At 41.4% G+C, this 17,333-nt stretch overlaps 1 protein-coding gene across 1 annotated transcript in view; it reads right to left on the bottom strand.

The window, feature by feature from the left end:
- LOC141497224 (uncharacterized) overlaps window positions 1-17,333 on the bottom strand; it is a 38,344-nt gene that overhangs the window by 13,193 nt on the left and 7,818 nt on the right. Inside the window, 3 exon segments of the mRNA XM_074199870.1 lie at window positions 12,883-14,325; window positions 15,380-15,475; window positions 16,571-16,697. Coding sequence (XP_074055971.1) covers window positions 12,883-14,325; window positions 15,380-15,475; window positions 16,571-16,697 — 1,666 coding nt within the window.

The following is a 17,333-nucleotide window of genomic DNA, read 5'->3' as shown; positions in this document are numbered from 1 at the left end:
GGCCCTGTGCAAGTCCTCCATAAAATAGTTATTTTGGCAAGCGTAAGTCTGGCACAGTCCAACCCACTGTAGTTGCACTCTGCAGTAATGTTGGTAACCTAGGCCTGAGGCAGGGAAACAAACTCCTGTCTAAGATTCAAGTCTGAGGGCACTGAAAGAAGCTCAGGCAGGAATTCTTTTAATGGTGGTCAAGAATTGGAAACCACGGGAATGCCCATCCATTGGGGAATGGATGAACAAGTTAAGGATTATGAATGGTCTGGCATACTATATTGTAGAGAAACAAGAAAAGACTGACATGAGCCGACACTGAGCAAAGGGAACAGGACCAAGACAACATTGCACACCTTAACAACAACATCGTGAGTTCATCAACTTTGAGGGCTGCAGCTCCTCTCAGCAGTGCAGAGATCAAGGAGAACCCTGAGAGACACCTTCTGGACAAGGACAGACACACCTACGTGGTGGTGGGGGGAACTTCCCAGAATCTAAATGAATACAATATTCACTTTTCTTTAAAACTTCTCTCATATATATCCTTCGCATCACTTGGTTTTCTTTCTTTTCCCTTAGTTCTAATTTCTCTTAAACAACAAAACAAAAATAGGTAAAGATGTTAAACACGAATGCACAGATTAATGTTGAAAAAGGTATAAAAGCATGACATTAGAAAAATAAAATATAAATTAAAAAAAGGTAATTGAGGCAGGGAAGCAGGAGGTATGGGTATGGGGAGCAGGAATAAGGTCTGGGAAATAAGGCATTCAAACAAGGAGAGCTCAAGGATTGAATGAAGGGTGCCAGGTAGAGACTGATCCTGGGAAAACAGAATGACTGAGTCCTGAGATCTAAGGAGGGGCAGGGCTGCATACTGGTACTCCCATATAGAACCTCTGCTTGGAAACTGGAAATATGGAGAACTGGGCTCTGCTGGGGTAGCAGGTCAAGATTCAGGAGTGCAGATAAGGGGGCCAGGAAAAAACTTTGGGGACTGTGTCCAAAGCGGGGTCCTGGGGGAGGAAGCCTGGACTCCTGGATCCTCATAGGACCCTGGTCTAGAGGGAGGAAAACAGAATCTCTCCTCTAGAGCTGGGGACAAAAGGGCAACAACAATGTGCATACCCTTTGGTCCAGCAACATCACTACCGGGCCTGTACCGTGAAGAGATGGTGAAAAATGGTAAAAACATCATTTGTACAAAAATATTCATAGCCGCCCTGTTTGTGGTGGCAAAGGGTTGGAAATCAAGTAAATGTCCTTCTATTGGGGAATGGCTTAGCAAATTGTGGTCTATGTATGTCATGGAACACTACTGTTCTATTAGAAACCAGAAAGGGGGGGCGGCTAGGTGGTACAGTGGATAGAGCACTAGCCCTGGAGTCAGGATGACATGAGTTCAAATGGGACCTCTGACACTTAACAATTGCCTAGCTGTGTGGCCACTTAACTCCATTTGCCTTAGCAAAAACCTTAAAAAAAAAAGAAACCAGGAGGGACGGGATTTCAGGGAAGCCTGGAGGGATTTGCATGAACTGATGCTGACTGAGATGAGCAGAACCAGAAGAACACTGTCCACCCTAACAGCGACTTGGGGGTGATGATGAACCCTGATGGACTTGCTCATTCCATCCGTGCAACAATCAGGGACAGTTGGCTGTCTGCAATGGAGACTACTGTCTGTATCCAGAGAAACAAGACCAAGGACTGTTCCCTTTAATTTAGGAAAAAACCTGCTCTCCTCCGGTCTGACCTTATCTCTTATACTTTATGTTTCTTCTTCAAGGATGTGATTTCTCTCTCTTCACACTCAATTTGGATCAGTGTTACCATGGAGACAATGTAAAGCCTCCTGTGGGGGTGGGGGGAGGGGAGTAAGATCAGGGAAAAATTGTAGAACGGGGCCCAGGTGCATCTTAGGAGCCCTGGCAGTGTGGATCCGGGGTCTCCCGTGGGCACTGTCGTGTGGGCCCTCCCCCAGGAGACACGATGCCCTTCCCGTGGGGCTGGGAGGGCAGGGATGAGGACGAGGGGCAGGAGAGGCCATTGGGGCGGAGAAGGCAGAGATGCCTGAATGGAAGCGAGCACACCCGGCCATGGGCCTGCAGGCTCTCAGCTGGACCGCGGTCTGTGGTCTTTTGCTTTGGGCCTGGCTCCTTTTGTGTTGTTTGAGAAAACATTTTATTATTTTTTTATTTGACTGGATCATCAGGGACTTTTTTTTTGGTTTCTGTAAGGCAATCAGGTTAAGTGGCTTGCCCAAGGCCACACAGCTAGGTCATTATTAAGTGTCTGAGGCAGGATTTGAACTCAGGTCCTCCTGATTCCAGGGATGGGGCTCTATCCACTGCACCACCTAGCCACTCAATAGTTAACTTTTATACCCAACTTTTACATTTGCGATGCACTTGACATCAGTGCTCACCTTTAATCCTCTCAAAGACCCTGTTAGGTGGGGGTGCTTTAGAGTGAGTAGAGGGACTGCCTTAATCAAAAAAGTAGGAAACCTGTTCTAAGGGTCATTGCAGCAGGGGCTGCTTGGCACCAATCACACTGCCATTATGAGGTTGCTTGAAAGCTGAAGTTAAAAATATTAATAGTGGTGCTGTCCCCTACTTAGTGGTCTCTAGTTCACTGGAAATGACTTTATTTGAATTATATTTGTTTTCCAGACATTTCTAGGTGAAACAGCGATCCAGAGAGAGAAATCAGAGAGACAGACAGAGATCATTGAGTGCGTGAGAGATTCAGAGGCAGAGACAGAGAGGGAGGAGTACAAGCAACTATTATCTCAAAGGCCATCAAACTTGACTCTCTAAAGCAAGATCTTTTGCAGAAAATGGGGGATGGTGTGGGCTCAGAGTAAGAGACTCAGGTCCAAGTCCCAATAGCTACTGAGTGAAGAGTGATACAGAGCAGGGCTCCACCCCTACTCCATGACCTTCATGCTCCTACCAAGAAATCCTAGAGCTAGAGGTAGAAGGGCCACCTGAGATTGTAAACTCTGGATCTTACAGAGGTGAAAATTGAGACCCTTTGATCTTCAGATTCTCATATAAATTCTTCCTACAACTAGGAAGCCACACAGTTTGAATCTGAGCCCTCCAGATGACTCCTTAGGTAGGGCTTTCCCATATTGTACTCTGTGGCGGTAGTGGGTTTGTTCTTATTTCTCTCTGTCACGCTGTCTCTCTCTCTCTGTAGGAGAGTATGCTCTCTGTCTTAGTCTCCATTTCTCTGTGTTTCTCTTTTTCAACAGACAAGTATGTTATTGTGAGAGAAGAGAAAGGAGGGGGCCTGGGTGGGAAGGACCCAAGGAGCCACCTTCTCCCAGATGCCTGTTGATGGAAAACTATGTAAGGGTGGGAGTTAGTGTGAATGGGATGGGAATCAGGGGATATGCCACTGATTGAGGATGGAAACCAGCCTTTCTGCCTCTCTAAGAGGTCTCAATGTCCACAGTTAGTTTCAGACAATCCCATCCTCTGGGAAGTAAAGAAGTTGAAGTGATGTTTTTTTTTTAATTTTTTTTTTGTTTTGTTTGGTTTTTTTGCAAGGCAAATGGGGTTAAGCGGCTTGCCCAAGGCCACACAGCTAGGTAATTATTAAATGTCTGAGGCTGGACTTGAACTCAGGTCCTCTTGACTCCAGGGCCAGTGCTCTACCTACTGCACCACCTAGCTACCCTTTTTTTTAAAATTTTTTAAAATTTATTTATTTTTGAATTTTACATTTTTTTGCCTAATCTCACTTGCCCCCCCACAGAAGGCAGTCTGTCCATAGTATATATATTGATCTAAGTTAAATATGATGAGAGAGAAATCATTTCCTTAAGGAAGAAAAATAAAGTATAAGAGACCACCAAATGATATAATAAGATAACAGATTTTCCCTCCTAGATTGAAGGTAATAATCTTTGGTTGTTGGGAGCCAGGGTCTCTAAGCTGTTTGACACAGTTGCGGCAAGGAGACTCAAGGCAGTCACACTGCCTGATTGAACAACATTTCCTTCTTTAATACATATATATATATATGTATATGTATATGTATATGTATATGTATATGTATATGTATATGTATATGTATATATTTATATCTGGATTCCATGTATACCCATATTCATAGGTCTATTATTGATTGCAAAACTTACTCATCCTAATAGCAGAATGACTATAAAGGAAGGATTTCAGAGAAATTCCTTGAATAAAACAGATTGGAAATCTGTCCAAATTTAACAGGACTGACTCTCCCTGAGGCATGCATACAAAAGGGTTCAACATTATGAAATCTCTGGAAAACCCAACACTAGGAATTCCAAGGAGATGTCAGAATATATACAAGGAAAACAGATACAAAAATGGGTCCAAAAGAATTCCAGGGAAATTAAGAGTTTTGCCCCCATTACCATACACAGGTATATATGAAAAAGATGGTGAGAAAATAGTTAGTACAGGTGACTGATATGTGAACTCCAGCAGCCTTAGTTTCATGGGAAGGAATAAAAAAGTCACAGAAACCGTGGTTTCTACCAACAAGGCCTGAAAGAAAAATTTGTTACTGTAAGTTAATGGATGGGTGGACAAGCATAAAGACCCTTACTATAGATTGTTAAGGAAGTGTATCGAAAACGTTACATAGAAAATATAAAAAACTTTCCATTAAAAGAATTGCTTGGTCGGCTAGGTGGCGTAGTGGATAAAGCACTGGCCTTGGAGTCAGGAGTACCTGGGTTCAATCCAGTCTCAGACACTTAATAATGACCTAGCTGTGTGGCCTTGGGCAAGCCACTTAACCCCATTTGCCTTGCAAAAATCTAAAAAAAAAAAAAGAATTGCTTAATTAATAACTTTAAATGAATAATTATACAATGTAGTAATAAATATGTTAACAGACAGGTTGAGGTCATCATGGTCTGAGTAGGGATAAGAAATCAATTAACTATATGATTATTAAACTTGTAATCACATGATTAAAACTTGTAACCATATGAACTATATGATTGTTGATGAAAATTGTACACTCTTGTAACCAAGGAAATGATCTCGGCTTGCTTGCTTGAAACATACATGATTCTGAGACTATAAAAATAAATCCAAGCCGCAGACAGTCAACCTGCTCCTGCCTTTACCCACTTGTTGACGCAACTCATTTCACCGACTCTATCCCTCCTGTCGGGTTCCAAGGACCCCGCGGAGGCTGCACCCCCATGGAGGCTGGACCCCCTGCATCTGGTCTTTGTTCAAACTCCACAATTCTTTCTCTGGATACAGATGGTTTTCTCCACTGAAAATACACCCAAATTGTCCCTGACCATTACACTGATGATATGAGGAAGTCCATGAAGATTGATCAACCCCATGTTCCTGTTAGGGTTGTACAATGTTCTTCTGGTTCTTGAAGTGATGCTTCAACCTGCTGGCCCAGCCAAAAGGCCCAGCAGGGCTAATTGACTTCCTCTTCACATATCAGTCTCCACCATGCCTAGAGATGGCGCAGAGTTTGCACCTCAATATCAACTTGCATATGAAATCGAGAGCCTCCGTAGAACAAATCTGAAGACACTCAAGATTACCGACAAGTCTACTGGTTTCCTTAGAATTTAAGGGTCATTAATGGTCCTGCCTTATCTCACCATTCTTTGCTCCTTAGCCCAGCAACCATTCTCACCTCAGTCAGCTGATTCCAAATTTTATTTTGTTATTAATGTGTTCAGTAAATTTTTCACAATCTAGTCCTTGATAGCCCACCTTTAACCCTTCACCTGGACAGACCCCAACTCCCATTTGGTTAGAGACCTCAAAATTCAAGTGGGCCAGGCCCCCAGGCCTATGTCAGGTTGTCTTCTCTAGCTTCTCAGCTTTGACACCAGGAGACTCAGAACAGACCTCTCTCATTTTCAATGTTACATCAATAATTGATGGAAGCGGCTAGGTGGCGAAGTGGATAAAGCACCAGCCCTGGAGTCAGGAGTACCTGGGTTCAAATCTGGTCTCAGACACTTAATAATTACCTAGCTGTGTGGCCTTGGGCAAGCCACTTAACCCCTTGCCTTGCAGAAAAAAAAAACTTATAAAAAAATAATTGATGAATTCCTTCACCCATCAGTAACCTGTGAGGAATCTTCCAGCTTTCTCAGAGGAAGGACACAATGCCTCCATTGCTAATTTCAATTTGGTCAGCGAGAAACAGAATACTTGGGAACTAGTTTAAAAGAAGCGTAATGATTACTCTCCCCTAGATGGCTCCAGGCACTTTTGAATAGGCCCAAACTTATAATTAAATAGAGAATGGAGCTGTCCATGGTACAGCTGGCTCCTCAACATCATGAAAACAGGCTGTGAGGGACATTGCTCCCCCTTTTTAAAATTCTTTCTCTCAAAGATTCACTGGATCCTATGAAATGGAAGAAAAACTTACAAGTCCTTCTGCAAGACTCCTGGTTTCTGCTTCTGCCTTTATCCAACCAGATTGATGCAGACATTGGACTATTGTTTTTGCTTTTTTGCAAGGTAATAGCTTAAGTGACTTGCCCAAGGTCATACAGGTAATCAATCATTGAGGGTCTGAGACCAGATTTTAACTCAGGTCCCACTGCCTCAAGGGCTGATGCCTTCCTCACTGTACTACCTAGCTGCCCCCAACATTGGATTATTGATCATCACTGTAAAGGCATGGGCTCTGGAGTCCTGGGTCAGCATTTTGCTTTTGCCCTCCAACCTGGTGGGATACAATGAGATGTTTCTGGTCAAGTCTTGAAACTGCTTTGTTAGGTGAAAAGGCTCAGAACTTAGTCTTAGGGGTCAAAGACTTATCCAAGGTGCCCTCTTGCTGGAATTGCTTTGTTAAGGAAAAATAAACATTTTGTCCATATAAATACTGACACACCATAAATGTGATTTAATTTTATCTGAGAACACTCACATTGAATGCTCTAATTTTTTTTAACTCTGTGACTGTCCTAGCCTTGGATTGTGAATGTGACAGATACAGGTGGCCCTCCAGGCTGAAGCTGTCAGACTAGTCCTGTCTGATGTCCCATTGGATAAGCTCTACGCGAGAGCTCCTCAAGAATGACTAAGTGGCACTGGAACATTGGTGTCCGAGCAATAGAGACACAGTCTTTACAACCTTCAATTAGTGACCCAATGGTCCTGGCTTGTGTCTGCCACTTGGATGAAAGGTCTTTGTTAACTTTTACACTGGCTCTAAATGTGCTTCTGTAATTTCTTCTGCTACAGAGAACTCTAGGAAAAAATATGGGTTGCAAACCCCATTGCCATTGGATTGCTTGTCCCCCTCCCTAGTGCTTGTTAGCTATTTCTACCATTCTTTGCGATGCCCAGAGAGAGGGAGCCAGGTGGCAAAGTAGCTGCCCTTTAACCACTGCCCGTTACCCCACCTCTGAATCTATTACACTTTTTTTTTTTGGTTTTTGCAAGGCAATGGGGTTAAGTGGCTTGCCCAAGGCCACACAGCTAGGTAGTTATTAAGTGTCTGAGGCCACATCTGAACCCAGATCCTCCTGACTCCAGGGCTGGTGCTCTATCCACAGTGCAACCTAGCTGCCCCTCCAGGTACATTTTGACATCTGCTCAAATGCATGGGATCTAAATCTCTTTTGATCCGGGTAGAAGCAGCTCAGTGGGAGGTCTGAAGCATTTTCAAGCAATAGGCTTACAACTAAAGAAGTGAGAAAAATACCTTTCAAAGAAATCATTTCCTTATTTGTCCTATTTTGTTTAGTGAAATCAACCTGGCCATCTTTAGCTATCACTATACAAAGATGTGTCCACACAACAGGGACTTAATGGGAAGTACCCTCAATCCTTCACCTTCAGTCTTCTGGGCAAGTAGAGAGAATGAGTCTTTCAGTTAAGAGCCAATTAGCAAAACGGAAGCTTTTCCTACTGGAAATTATTACTGGTTTTATCATAAAACCAACTCTTAGTTTTATTTATTATGTCATTGGTTTCCTTACTTTCCAGTTCATTGACTTCTCCTTTGATTTTGAGAATTTCTAATTTTGTATTTAATTGGAGATCTTGAATTTTGTTCTTTTACTAGGTTTTTTAGATGTATACCCAAGGCATTGATCTCCTCTTTCTCTATTTTATTTGTATACATTTTTAGAGACCTAAAATTCCCACTAATAACTGCCTTGGCTGCATCCCATAAATTTTGGGATGATGTCTCATTGTTATCAGTTTCTTTGGTGAAATTATTGATACTTACATGATTTCCTGTTTGATCTACTCTTCCTTTAAAATTAAGTTAGTTTCCAATTAAGTTTTGGTTTCATGACCCTCTATTGTAGAGCAGAGTCCTAGAGGAGAAAGAGTATGCATTTTTAAAAAGATGTTATAGAAAGTAGAGAATAATAATATACCTCATTTAACCATACATATACAAACTGAAGCCTAGTAGGGAAACAGAACAATTTGAGAAAGAAAGAGAATGAGAGGGAGAGGGAGAGGGAAGGGGGGGAGGGAGAGGAGGGAAAGAGAAAGAAAAGGGTTTTTGATTTTACTCCAACATCTACATATATCCACAAATCATTAAATGCATAGTATGTTCTATGTCCCTTGCAAATGAATCACAAACTGCCATTCAACATCACTGTGCTTTTGGAAACTAGAGGGATGTTAGAAATCTTCACACCAGCTAAAGACACCATACAGTATGTTCAACAAAGGCAAGTAAAGAAAATGTGAGGTCTGAAAACTATGGTCATGCACCAGCCAGTCTCATCAAGAAGTAGCTCATTTTAGCAGCCTGGACAAAACACCTTTCATGGAAGAACAGTATGTTACTATCTACCCTGGGGAAGGAGTTTTTAAAACCTAAGATCTCTCAAGGGACTGGTGTGGTTTTTGAAGTTCACTTCTCAAAAAGAAATGTTTATTCTCTGATTGACCACTGATGATAAAAATTATAAACCTGAACTGGCAGATTACGGATGACTATTAAACCTCTGAGCCACCTTAGTTTCAGTAGTCACTGGCTTTGATTCAAAATGGGACTCCTTCATTGCGCAGAATTGATATGGTCAACTGACAATGGAGAGAATATTTATTAAATTCACAAAATTGTACTAATCCTCAAATGATATTATTGTGAGAATTTTTCCATGACTATGTTCTATAAGTTGGAGAAACCAAATGTTAAACATTTGTTGAATCATTGAGTAATCAATGAAGCTTTAGATAAAAACTCTACTTCTGCACTATAGCCCTGGACTGTGTGCATCCCAACAAAATGTGACAAGTTCTCAAAGAGAAAGCAATACCAAACTTTTGTTTTACACAAAAAGATTACCTTTTTTTTAATTAAAGGCAACTGTCTTTGGTCTTTTGTTCAACCTCCAGTTCTCTCAATACAGATGAATACCAAATTTTTTTACTCATCTTTGGAACAATGTGTATGAGGGTCATGAAGCAAGAAGTAATACTGAACCTTGAACAGCTGATTGGTTTACACTTTGAAAAGGAGTACGATAGGATAGTATATTGCCACTTTAACGTGCATGCAAAGTACATCGTCTAACTGTCAGGCTGGAGGAATTCAGGAAGCTGGGAGTGAGATCAACAGTCTCAAATATGCAGCTGGTACCACTCTAATGCCAGAAAGTGAAGGGGAAAATAAGGAGCTTTCTGGATGAGAAGGAAAGAGGAAAGTGGAAAAGCTGCTTTGAAGATTAATATAGGAAAAAAACAACTGAGGTATTGGCAACAAGACTCATTACTTTCTGGTAAACAGGGAGAAGAAATGGAAGCAGTTTGAGATTTATATCCTTGGGCTCAAAGATCAATGATGAGTGTATCCACGAAATTAAGGTATCAACTTCTCAGGGAGAAAACATTCAGCGTAATGAATTGACTAAGAAGTGAGTTCCTAGAGATCCTTTTCTCAGGCAGACTCTGCTCTGGGAAGTAAAGTGAATCAGAAAACTGTAAAACCTGTTCTTTCCCCAAGCAAAATAATGCCATATTCCAAGAACAAATAATTTTGGCCTTCCCACAGGAATCTGGGATGCCTGTGTTGTCCAGTTTGGACAGTCATAGTTCTCAAAACTTAACGTCATTGTTGTCCCCAGAAAAATCACTCAAGACCCTTCACCATCACATCCCACTAATTGTGATGGATATAATTTCTACTTTCATTAAAGTAAGGCGAAATGATTCCAATTTGCAAATCTGTTCCTTGGATTGAAAATTATTCAATAAATTGGTCCTGCAATACTGGCAACATCTCTGACTCACTCAGGACAAATTAATAAAAAGGAGAGATACAACTTTGCTAACAAGAGTTGACACTGTCAACACTATGGTGTTTACAATAGCAATGCAAAGCTGTGAGTGATGCGCCATAAACTGAGGGCCTCAGATGAATTAAAGATTTGGGAGTGTGCTATTGAAGAAGATTTAATGAGATTCCCTAGGATAGCGAAAAAAAAATGAAATCTGTCCTTATTTCAAGCAACTAATTCTGGCAATTCACTAGAGGGTGACATTAAATCTTTTCATTTTGGCCACAAAATCAAAAGACAGGATGCATCAGAACTGGCCCCGATCCTGGGAAAGATCAAAGGAAAAAGGAGAAGTGGAAGGCAAAGGTTGTCATTTCCAATGACATGGAAATAAATGAACTTGAACTGGGACAGACTTGGAGAGCTAGCGAAGAATGGAAAGGCCTGACATGTTGAGGTCCTTGGGTTCACAAAGAGGTGGAAACAACTGCACGACTGAACATCAATTGCTTCATGTGCTTAAGCGTCCTCTAAGATGAGACTGAGGACAGTGATGGAATCCTGTAAGATGTAGAGCGTAGGCTTGAAGTACAGTATCAATGTTTGTGAAATTCCTATATAGAAAGCAGTCCCTGACATCCTTCTGGACCCAGATAAACTCCTTAGGAAATATAACTTTGGCTAGGTGCCTTTGGGTCTGAAAATAATCTGACAGGACACAAATGCTTGACCCTGGGGGTCACAGACATACTATAAATTTGTACAAGATTCATAAAGCACCCTTGTTAGCCTAATTATCTTGATGTATCTGTAAAACCCCTGCTTTCTCCCCAAAACTGCCTTCCCTTCCCCCAGATGTGGCTGGCACAATAAGATCAGTAAATTTTCTCCTTCAAACCTGTGGGAAACTCATGAACACATGACTCCTTTCATCTCAGGAAACATGTTTAGACATAACACAAAGATCCCAACACTTTCCCACTCTGTCTAGCCTCCCATGTATACTGAGCCATATGTTTATATGTTTCTAGTAGTATGACAAGAAAATATATCTGCTGTCATTGCTTCTGTATCCTGCTTGCTTTCAGTACCCCCCCAAAAACACTGAAAAGCCCCCACCCCCAAAACACTCAGGTACTGTCTGATTTGGGTACTCTTCATCCCCAGGTAGTCTCCAGGATCTCCAAACTTATCAACTCCTGATTTCCATCTCACTCTTTGGATTTAGCAGGCTTAGAATCAAAGACTCAGCTTTATGGTATGAAATCCATTCTAAGACATTAATTGGTATGTGATGCTCGCAAATCACTTAAACCTATTTGCCTCAGTTTCATCAACAGTAAAACCAGATGGAAAATGAAACTGAAATGACTAAACAACAAATAAGGTAACACTATAATGAAAATTATAAAGACAAATGAGGCAATCAGATTTAATTCGATGATAATAGTTTCTTTGCATAGATTTTATAAAGCACAGTCTTCCTTCAGGAGAGATTGCATTAGTGATATCAAGAGCACCAGGCCTAATTGTCCAAAATAAAATCCAGTCAACAAAGGGACAAAGCTTTGCGCATAAACAGTTTAGGCTAAATCTAAATGAATTCTTAGAGGGGGGGGGCAACTCTTAGAGGGCATAATTGGGAAATGCTCAAAGAACTGCCTCCAATTTAAGGGTAGAAAAGAATAGAAATTGGTAAGTGGAGGAAATTATGTAAGTGTTTAAAGAACTGAACTTATCATGGAGACAAGGGCAATATCATTAGCTGAAAGTCTGAAATGTGTGGAGATAAGAACTCCTCTGTGTCTGAAGCCAAATTTGAAACCAGGTCCTCCAGACTCAAGGTCCTGTGCTCTATCCACTGCACCACCGAGCTGCCCCAAGAGACTGTAACTTCTTAAACTCTTTCAAAGTCCCTGGAAAAGTCTTCATTCGCTTGGTAGCTTTTAGCTTTAGGTGAACAGGTCAAATGAAAAGGTCACTTTGGTTGTACCAGGATTCCAATCCATGTTTCCCCAGGAGTAAATGAACTCTAGTTTGACTTTCGAAAACCATGAAGGGTCACGCTTTGGGAAGCTTTATAGAAGGATATTAGAAATTCCCTTACTAACAAAGTAGTGGCTGCTTTTCTTTTTTAAACAAGAGTTCTACTCTACCTCAGGTTTATTGGAATTGTTTGTCATCACCATGATCATTAAGTCAGAAGAGACAGAATTATTTCATTTCAAGGGGAGGTCCTTGATTGTCACCTGCAGTGGTCTCAATGTAGGCTGAAAATGCACTCTTCAGTGGCCTGTGAGAGATACAAAATTCCCCCAATTTGCCTGAAATTGTACTCCATTGTGCAAACTATAGTTTCTTTTCTTAATCCAGTGCTTTCCTCCAGTTGCCGTAATACTAACGGTTTTCTTTTTCTTATTCTTTTTTTTTTAAAGGCTTTTGCAAGGAAATGTGGTTAAGTGGCTTGCCCAAGGCCACACGGCTAGGCAATTATTAAGAGTCTGAGGCCGGACTGGAACTCAGGTACTCCTGACTCCAGGGCTGGTGCTCTATCCACTGCACCACCTGCCTGCCCTTCTTTTTCTAATTCTGAAGATACACTGTTTTTGTGTCCTTTTCACAATGCTCAATTAGGAAACTCAGATCACATTCACAAGGCTTCTCTCCAGTGTGGATTCTCTGATGTGCAATAAGACTCTCCTTCCTTGTAAAAGCCTTTCCACATTGATTACATTCATAAGTTTAGTGTCCAGTGTGGCTTCTCTGATGTCTAGTAAGATTGGGCTTCCTTGTAAAAGCCTTTCCACACTGATTACATTCATAAGGTTTCTCTCCAGTGTGGATTCTCTGATGTTTGATAAGAGTACACTTCAATGAAAAAGCCTTTTCACACTGATTGCATTCATATGTTTTCTCTCCAGTGTGGTTCTTCTGATGTATACTAAGATATGACTTCCTTGTAAAAGCCTTTCCACAATGATTACATTCATAAGGTTTCTCTCCAGTGTGAATTCTCTGATGTTTAATAAGTGTATCCTTCAATAAAAAGGCCTTTCCGCACTGATTACATTGATAAGGTTTCTCTCCAGTGTGGATTTTCTGATGTGTATTAAGATATGACTTGAAAGTAAAAGCCTTTCCACACTGATTGCACTGATAAGGTTTCTCCCCAGTATGGATTCTCTGATGTTTAATAAGACTATACTTCAATGAAAAAGCCTTTTCACACTGATTGCATTCATATGTTTTCTCTCCAGTGTGGATCCTCTGATGTCTAGTAAGATATGACTTCCTTGTAAAAGCCTTTCCACACTGATTACATTCATAGGGTTTCTCTCCAGTGTGACTTCTCTGATGTTTAGTAAGTGTATCCTTCAATAAAAATGCCTTTCCACACTGATTACATTCATAAGGTTTCTCTCCAGTGTGGATCCTCTGATGTTTAATGAGATACGACTTGCATGTAAAAGCCTTTCCACACTGATTACATTCATAAGGTTTCTCCCCAGTGTGGATTTTCTGATGTTTGCTAAGAGCCTCCTTCAATGAAAAAGCCTTTCCACATTGATTACATTCGTAAGGTTTCTCTCCAGTGTGAATTCTCTCATGTACGCTAAGTCGGGCCCTTGGTGTAAAAGCTTTTCCACATTGATTACATTCATGAGGCTTCTCTCCTGTGTGGATTCTCTGTGGTCTACTGAGATTGGACTTCAATGTTAAAAGCTTTCCATATTGATTAAATTTATAAACTTTCCCTCCAGTGTGATTTTTCTGATGTGCAGTAAGACTCATCTTGGTAGTAAAGGATTTTCCACCCTGATTACAGTCATAAAGCTTCTTTCCTGCGTGAATTCTCTGATGTTTAACAAGAGAATCCTTCAATGAAAAAAACTTTCCCCATTGATTAAAATAATGAGGTTTCTCTCCACTTTGGACTCTGTCTTGTGTAATGCTGCATTCTCTCCACATGAAGTCACAGGCCCAGTCATTCATGATCCTTTGCTTTTGATTTTCCTTCAAAGGCAGGCTTAGTTTTCCAATATTGTATTTCATTTCAAGTCTGATTTCCTTTTCTGAATGAACTAAACAATAAAACAAATATATACAAACACTAAATATATATATAGATATATAGATATATAGATATACATATAGATATCTATATGTATATCTATATAGTCACATATGTTTATTTCCCCTTCCCAGTACTGGGTAGAACCTAAACTCATTCACTGGTTGGTCCAGCTGCCTCAAGTTAAGCCCCAGTCTAATTCTTCCTCTGCTCTCACATTTGTCTTCCTAAATTTCTCACCTGACCTTAAAACCACATTCTCACCAAGCCCCCGTGATTCCCCAGCAAATGGTAAGCACGTTACCTCCAGTCCCTCCTCTAGGCTTTCGGGTTTCTTTCACCCTAATTCCTCTTTATATGCTAGAATCCAGTAGTATGGCCCTCCTTTCTGTTCCGAGGAAAGGATGTTCTACCATCAGAATCCATGGTTATTCCCTTACCAACTCTCTTCCTTGAATTCTCTCCCTGGGTTCCCTGGTGGCCAACTAGAGATGATATTTCACCATAAGCCTTTTCCAGTCCTCCTTAAATTTGGGGTCTTCCCTCTCTTAATTAGTTCCACTTCCCTCCTGTCCATCATGGGTTTCTCTGTAATTGTTGACTTTTCTGCCCCCTAGATTTTAAGTAGCATGGGAGCAGGGAAAGCCACTTAGATCTATTGATGTGTTGAGTGCTTTACACGGGGACTGGGCCATTATGGGCATTTAGATGTTCATTGACTTGAAGAAGGTTGAGGAAAGAGCCCAAAGAAATTAGCCTATCCCCTTTTTGCATTCTCAAAACAATTCTCAGTTCTCAACTCACTCCCTATGCCCTTTTCTTTTAGGATCTGAGATTGATGCCTGGAAGGAAGTTCAAAGACCATGGAATATAACTTCCCTGTTTTACATATAGAGGAAGAGATTCAACGGTTCAGTGACTAACCCAAGAAGGCATTGTTGGGAAATATCTGAAAAAGAAACGCAAGGCAGGTGTTCTGGGCCCCATAGCCAATCCTTGCCTCCCTGTGCCACACGGAGGTCTGGCTATTATACCTGTCCTATACCAGCTTTCACTTCACTCACCTGTACAGTGGCTCCTCAGGCCTTCCTGCTTCAGCATACATGGAACTTCCCTTAACTCAAAATAACAGATGATATCTTGCCTGGAAACTGGAAGGCCTGGGCAGGGAAATCAGTTGGGGATAAAAATGAAGAGAAATGTGACATTTAGATCTCACTGGGAAAGAGCAGTAAACACAGAGCTGATGCATTCTGAGGATCACTCCATTAAGTGTATATAATGCAAGGAACACAAAATAGGATGTATTGCTTGGCAAAATGGGCCAATCCTCTCCCCTTACCTTAGGTGTACCACCCCCCCCCCACCCACCCCCGGTTCATTCTGGTGTAAAAACCTTTCAAAATGGGGTAAAAAGGGTCAATGTACAAGACCAGTCTCAAGCCCAGAAAACATGAATATTTTGCCCAATTATTCTCCCCTGTTCCTCAGGCCCTGAACCATATAGAAACTTTGGGCATTGCTCATTTGGGAAGTCTTAGCCTCTACAGGTGGGATTCTCTACTAGCAAAGTCCATAGTTGTGCTAAATACTCTTTCTTGCCCAGTCTGTTGTCCTGGCAATGCCAGAAGCATATAGGAAAGGAAGACAGGGTGGTTCCAAGTGCTCCTGAAGAAGAATCTCAGAGCAGTTATTTATGGGGGCTCTAAGGAGAGGTGGGGGAGAAATTGATGGCAGCAAGTCGGGATGAGGAAATTTGGTCTTCGGGAAACTTCTTCATAGAAGGATGGACTCAGCACACACTTTCCATCTTCTAGTAATCTAGATAGTACAGTATAGAGAGGCCTGGGCACAGTTTGAGGAATGTCAGAGTCAAAATCCAGTCTCAGACACTGACTAGCTCCATACTACATCACTTTACTTCCATTTGCCTCAGTTCATTCAACTGTCAAATGGGGTTAATAATATTCACCTAACTTGGAAGGTAATTTTCAGGATGAAGCAACACAATATGGTAAAGAAACCCCTCCTCATAGCATCTGGCAAGCAGCAGGTTAAAACAGGTAATATCCCTTTCTTTCCCACCATCTTGGTGAGAATTTTAGGACAAGATGTAAAAAAGATTAAGGATAAAATTGCAGAAGACCTACACCTTCCTTCCCCCCCCCCCTAAATAAATCCAAATCCTCCACAGTAGGGAATGAAGACATTCCCATTGCTAGTAGACTTAGGGTTACCAGGGGAAAGGTCCTTACCCACAGAGAAAAAGTTCTGGGCATTCTCCAGCATGACCTCCTTGTACAACTGCTTCTGAGGAGGGTCCAAGAGGCTCCACTCCTCCTGGGTGAAGTGCACAGCCACATCCTTGAATGTCACCAACTCCTAGACCATCAAAAGTCACCAGGTGTAGAGATAAAAGACTTGAGAAGTAAAGTGCCCAGCCCTTTTCACTTCTAGATAGAAGCGGAAACACGGAGAAGGGATCTGCCCAGAAGTCATACCCTATACGAGATTTACTATCAGTTCTAAAACCTAAGGTCATTAAGAGCCTGAGGTTATATGGAGAAACGCATTTTATGATTTAGTTACAACAAAACTGAGAAATTCCTTAGAATATTATGCCTCACTCTGGGGAATCTGGGAAAAGGTTTGTAGTCTACCTGTGAGGTATGAAGTGGATATATACATGAGCAAGACAGAAGGTGATGGGAAACTTCTTCCTCATCAGAACTGATAGGAGGGAATCCTGAGAACATGGCGATATAGGTCAGAAATGTGCAGACCATCCAGAATTCCTCCACAAACTGATAGATTATCAACATGAACTGAAGGACGAGCAACAAAAGCAAAAGGATAAAGTCCTTACAAGACGACTTGAGAGAACTCAGAGAAAAATCTAAAGGGATGAGGTTTGGCCTGAGAGAAGTGGAAACCTGCACTGATCATCCAACAGGAGACCCTGAGAGAAGCAGTGGGGACCTCAAGAACTTTCATGTCAGCCACTTTTCCCTCACAAAC

Source organism: Macrotis lagotis, chromosome X (assembly GCF_037893015.1).
Source record: "Macrotis lagotis isolate mMagLag1 chromosome X, bilby.v1.9.chrom.fasta, whole genome shotgun sequence".
Lineage (NCBI taxonomy): Eukaryota > Metazoa > Chordata > Mammalia > Peramelemorphia > Peramelidae > Macrotis > Macrotis lagotis.
This window is presented reverse-complemented; position numbering and strand designations above follow the sequence as displayed.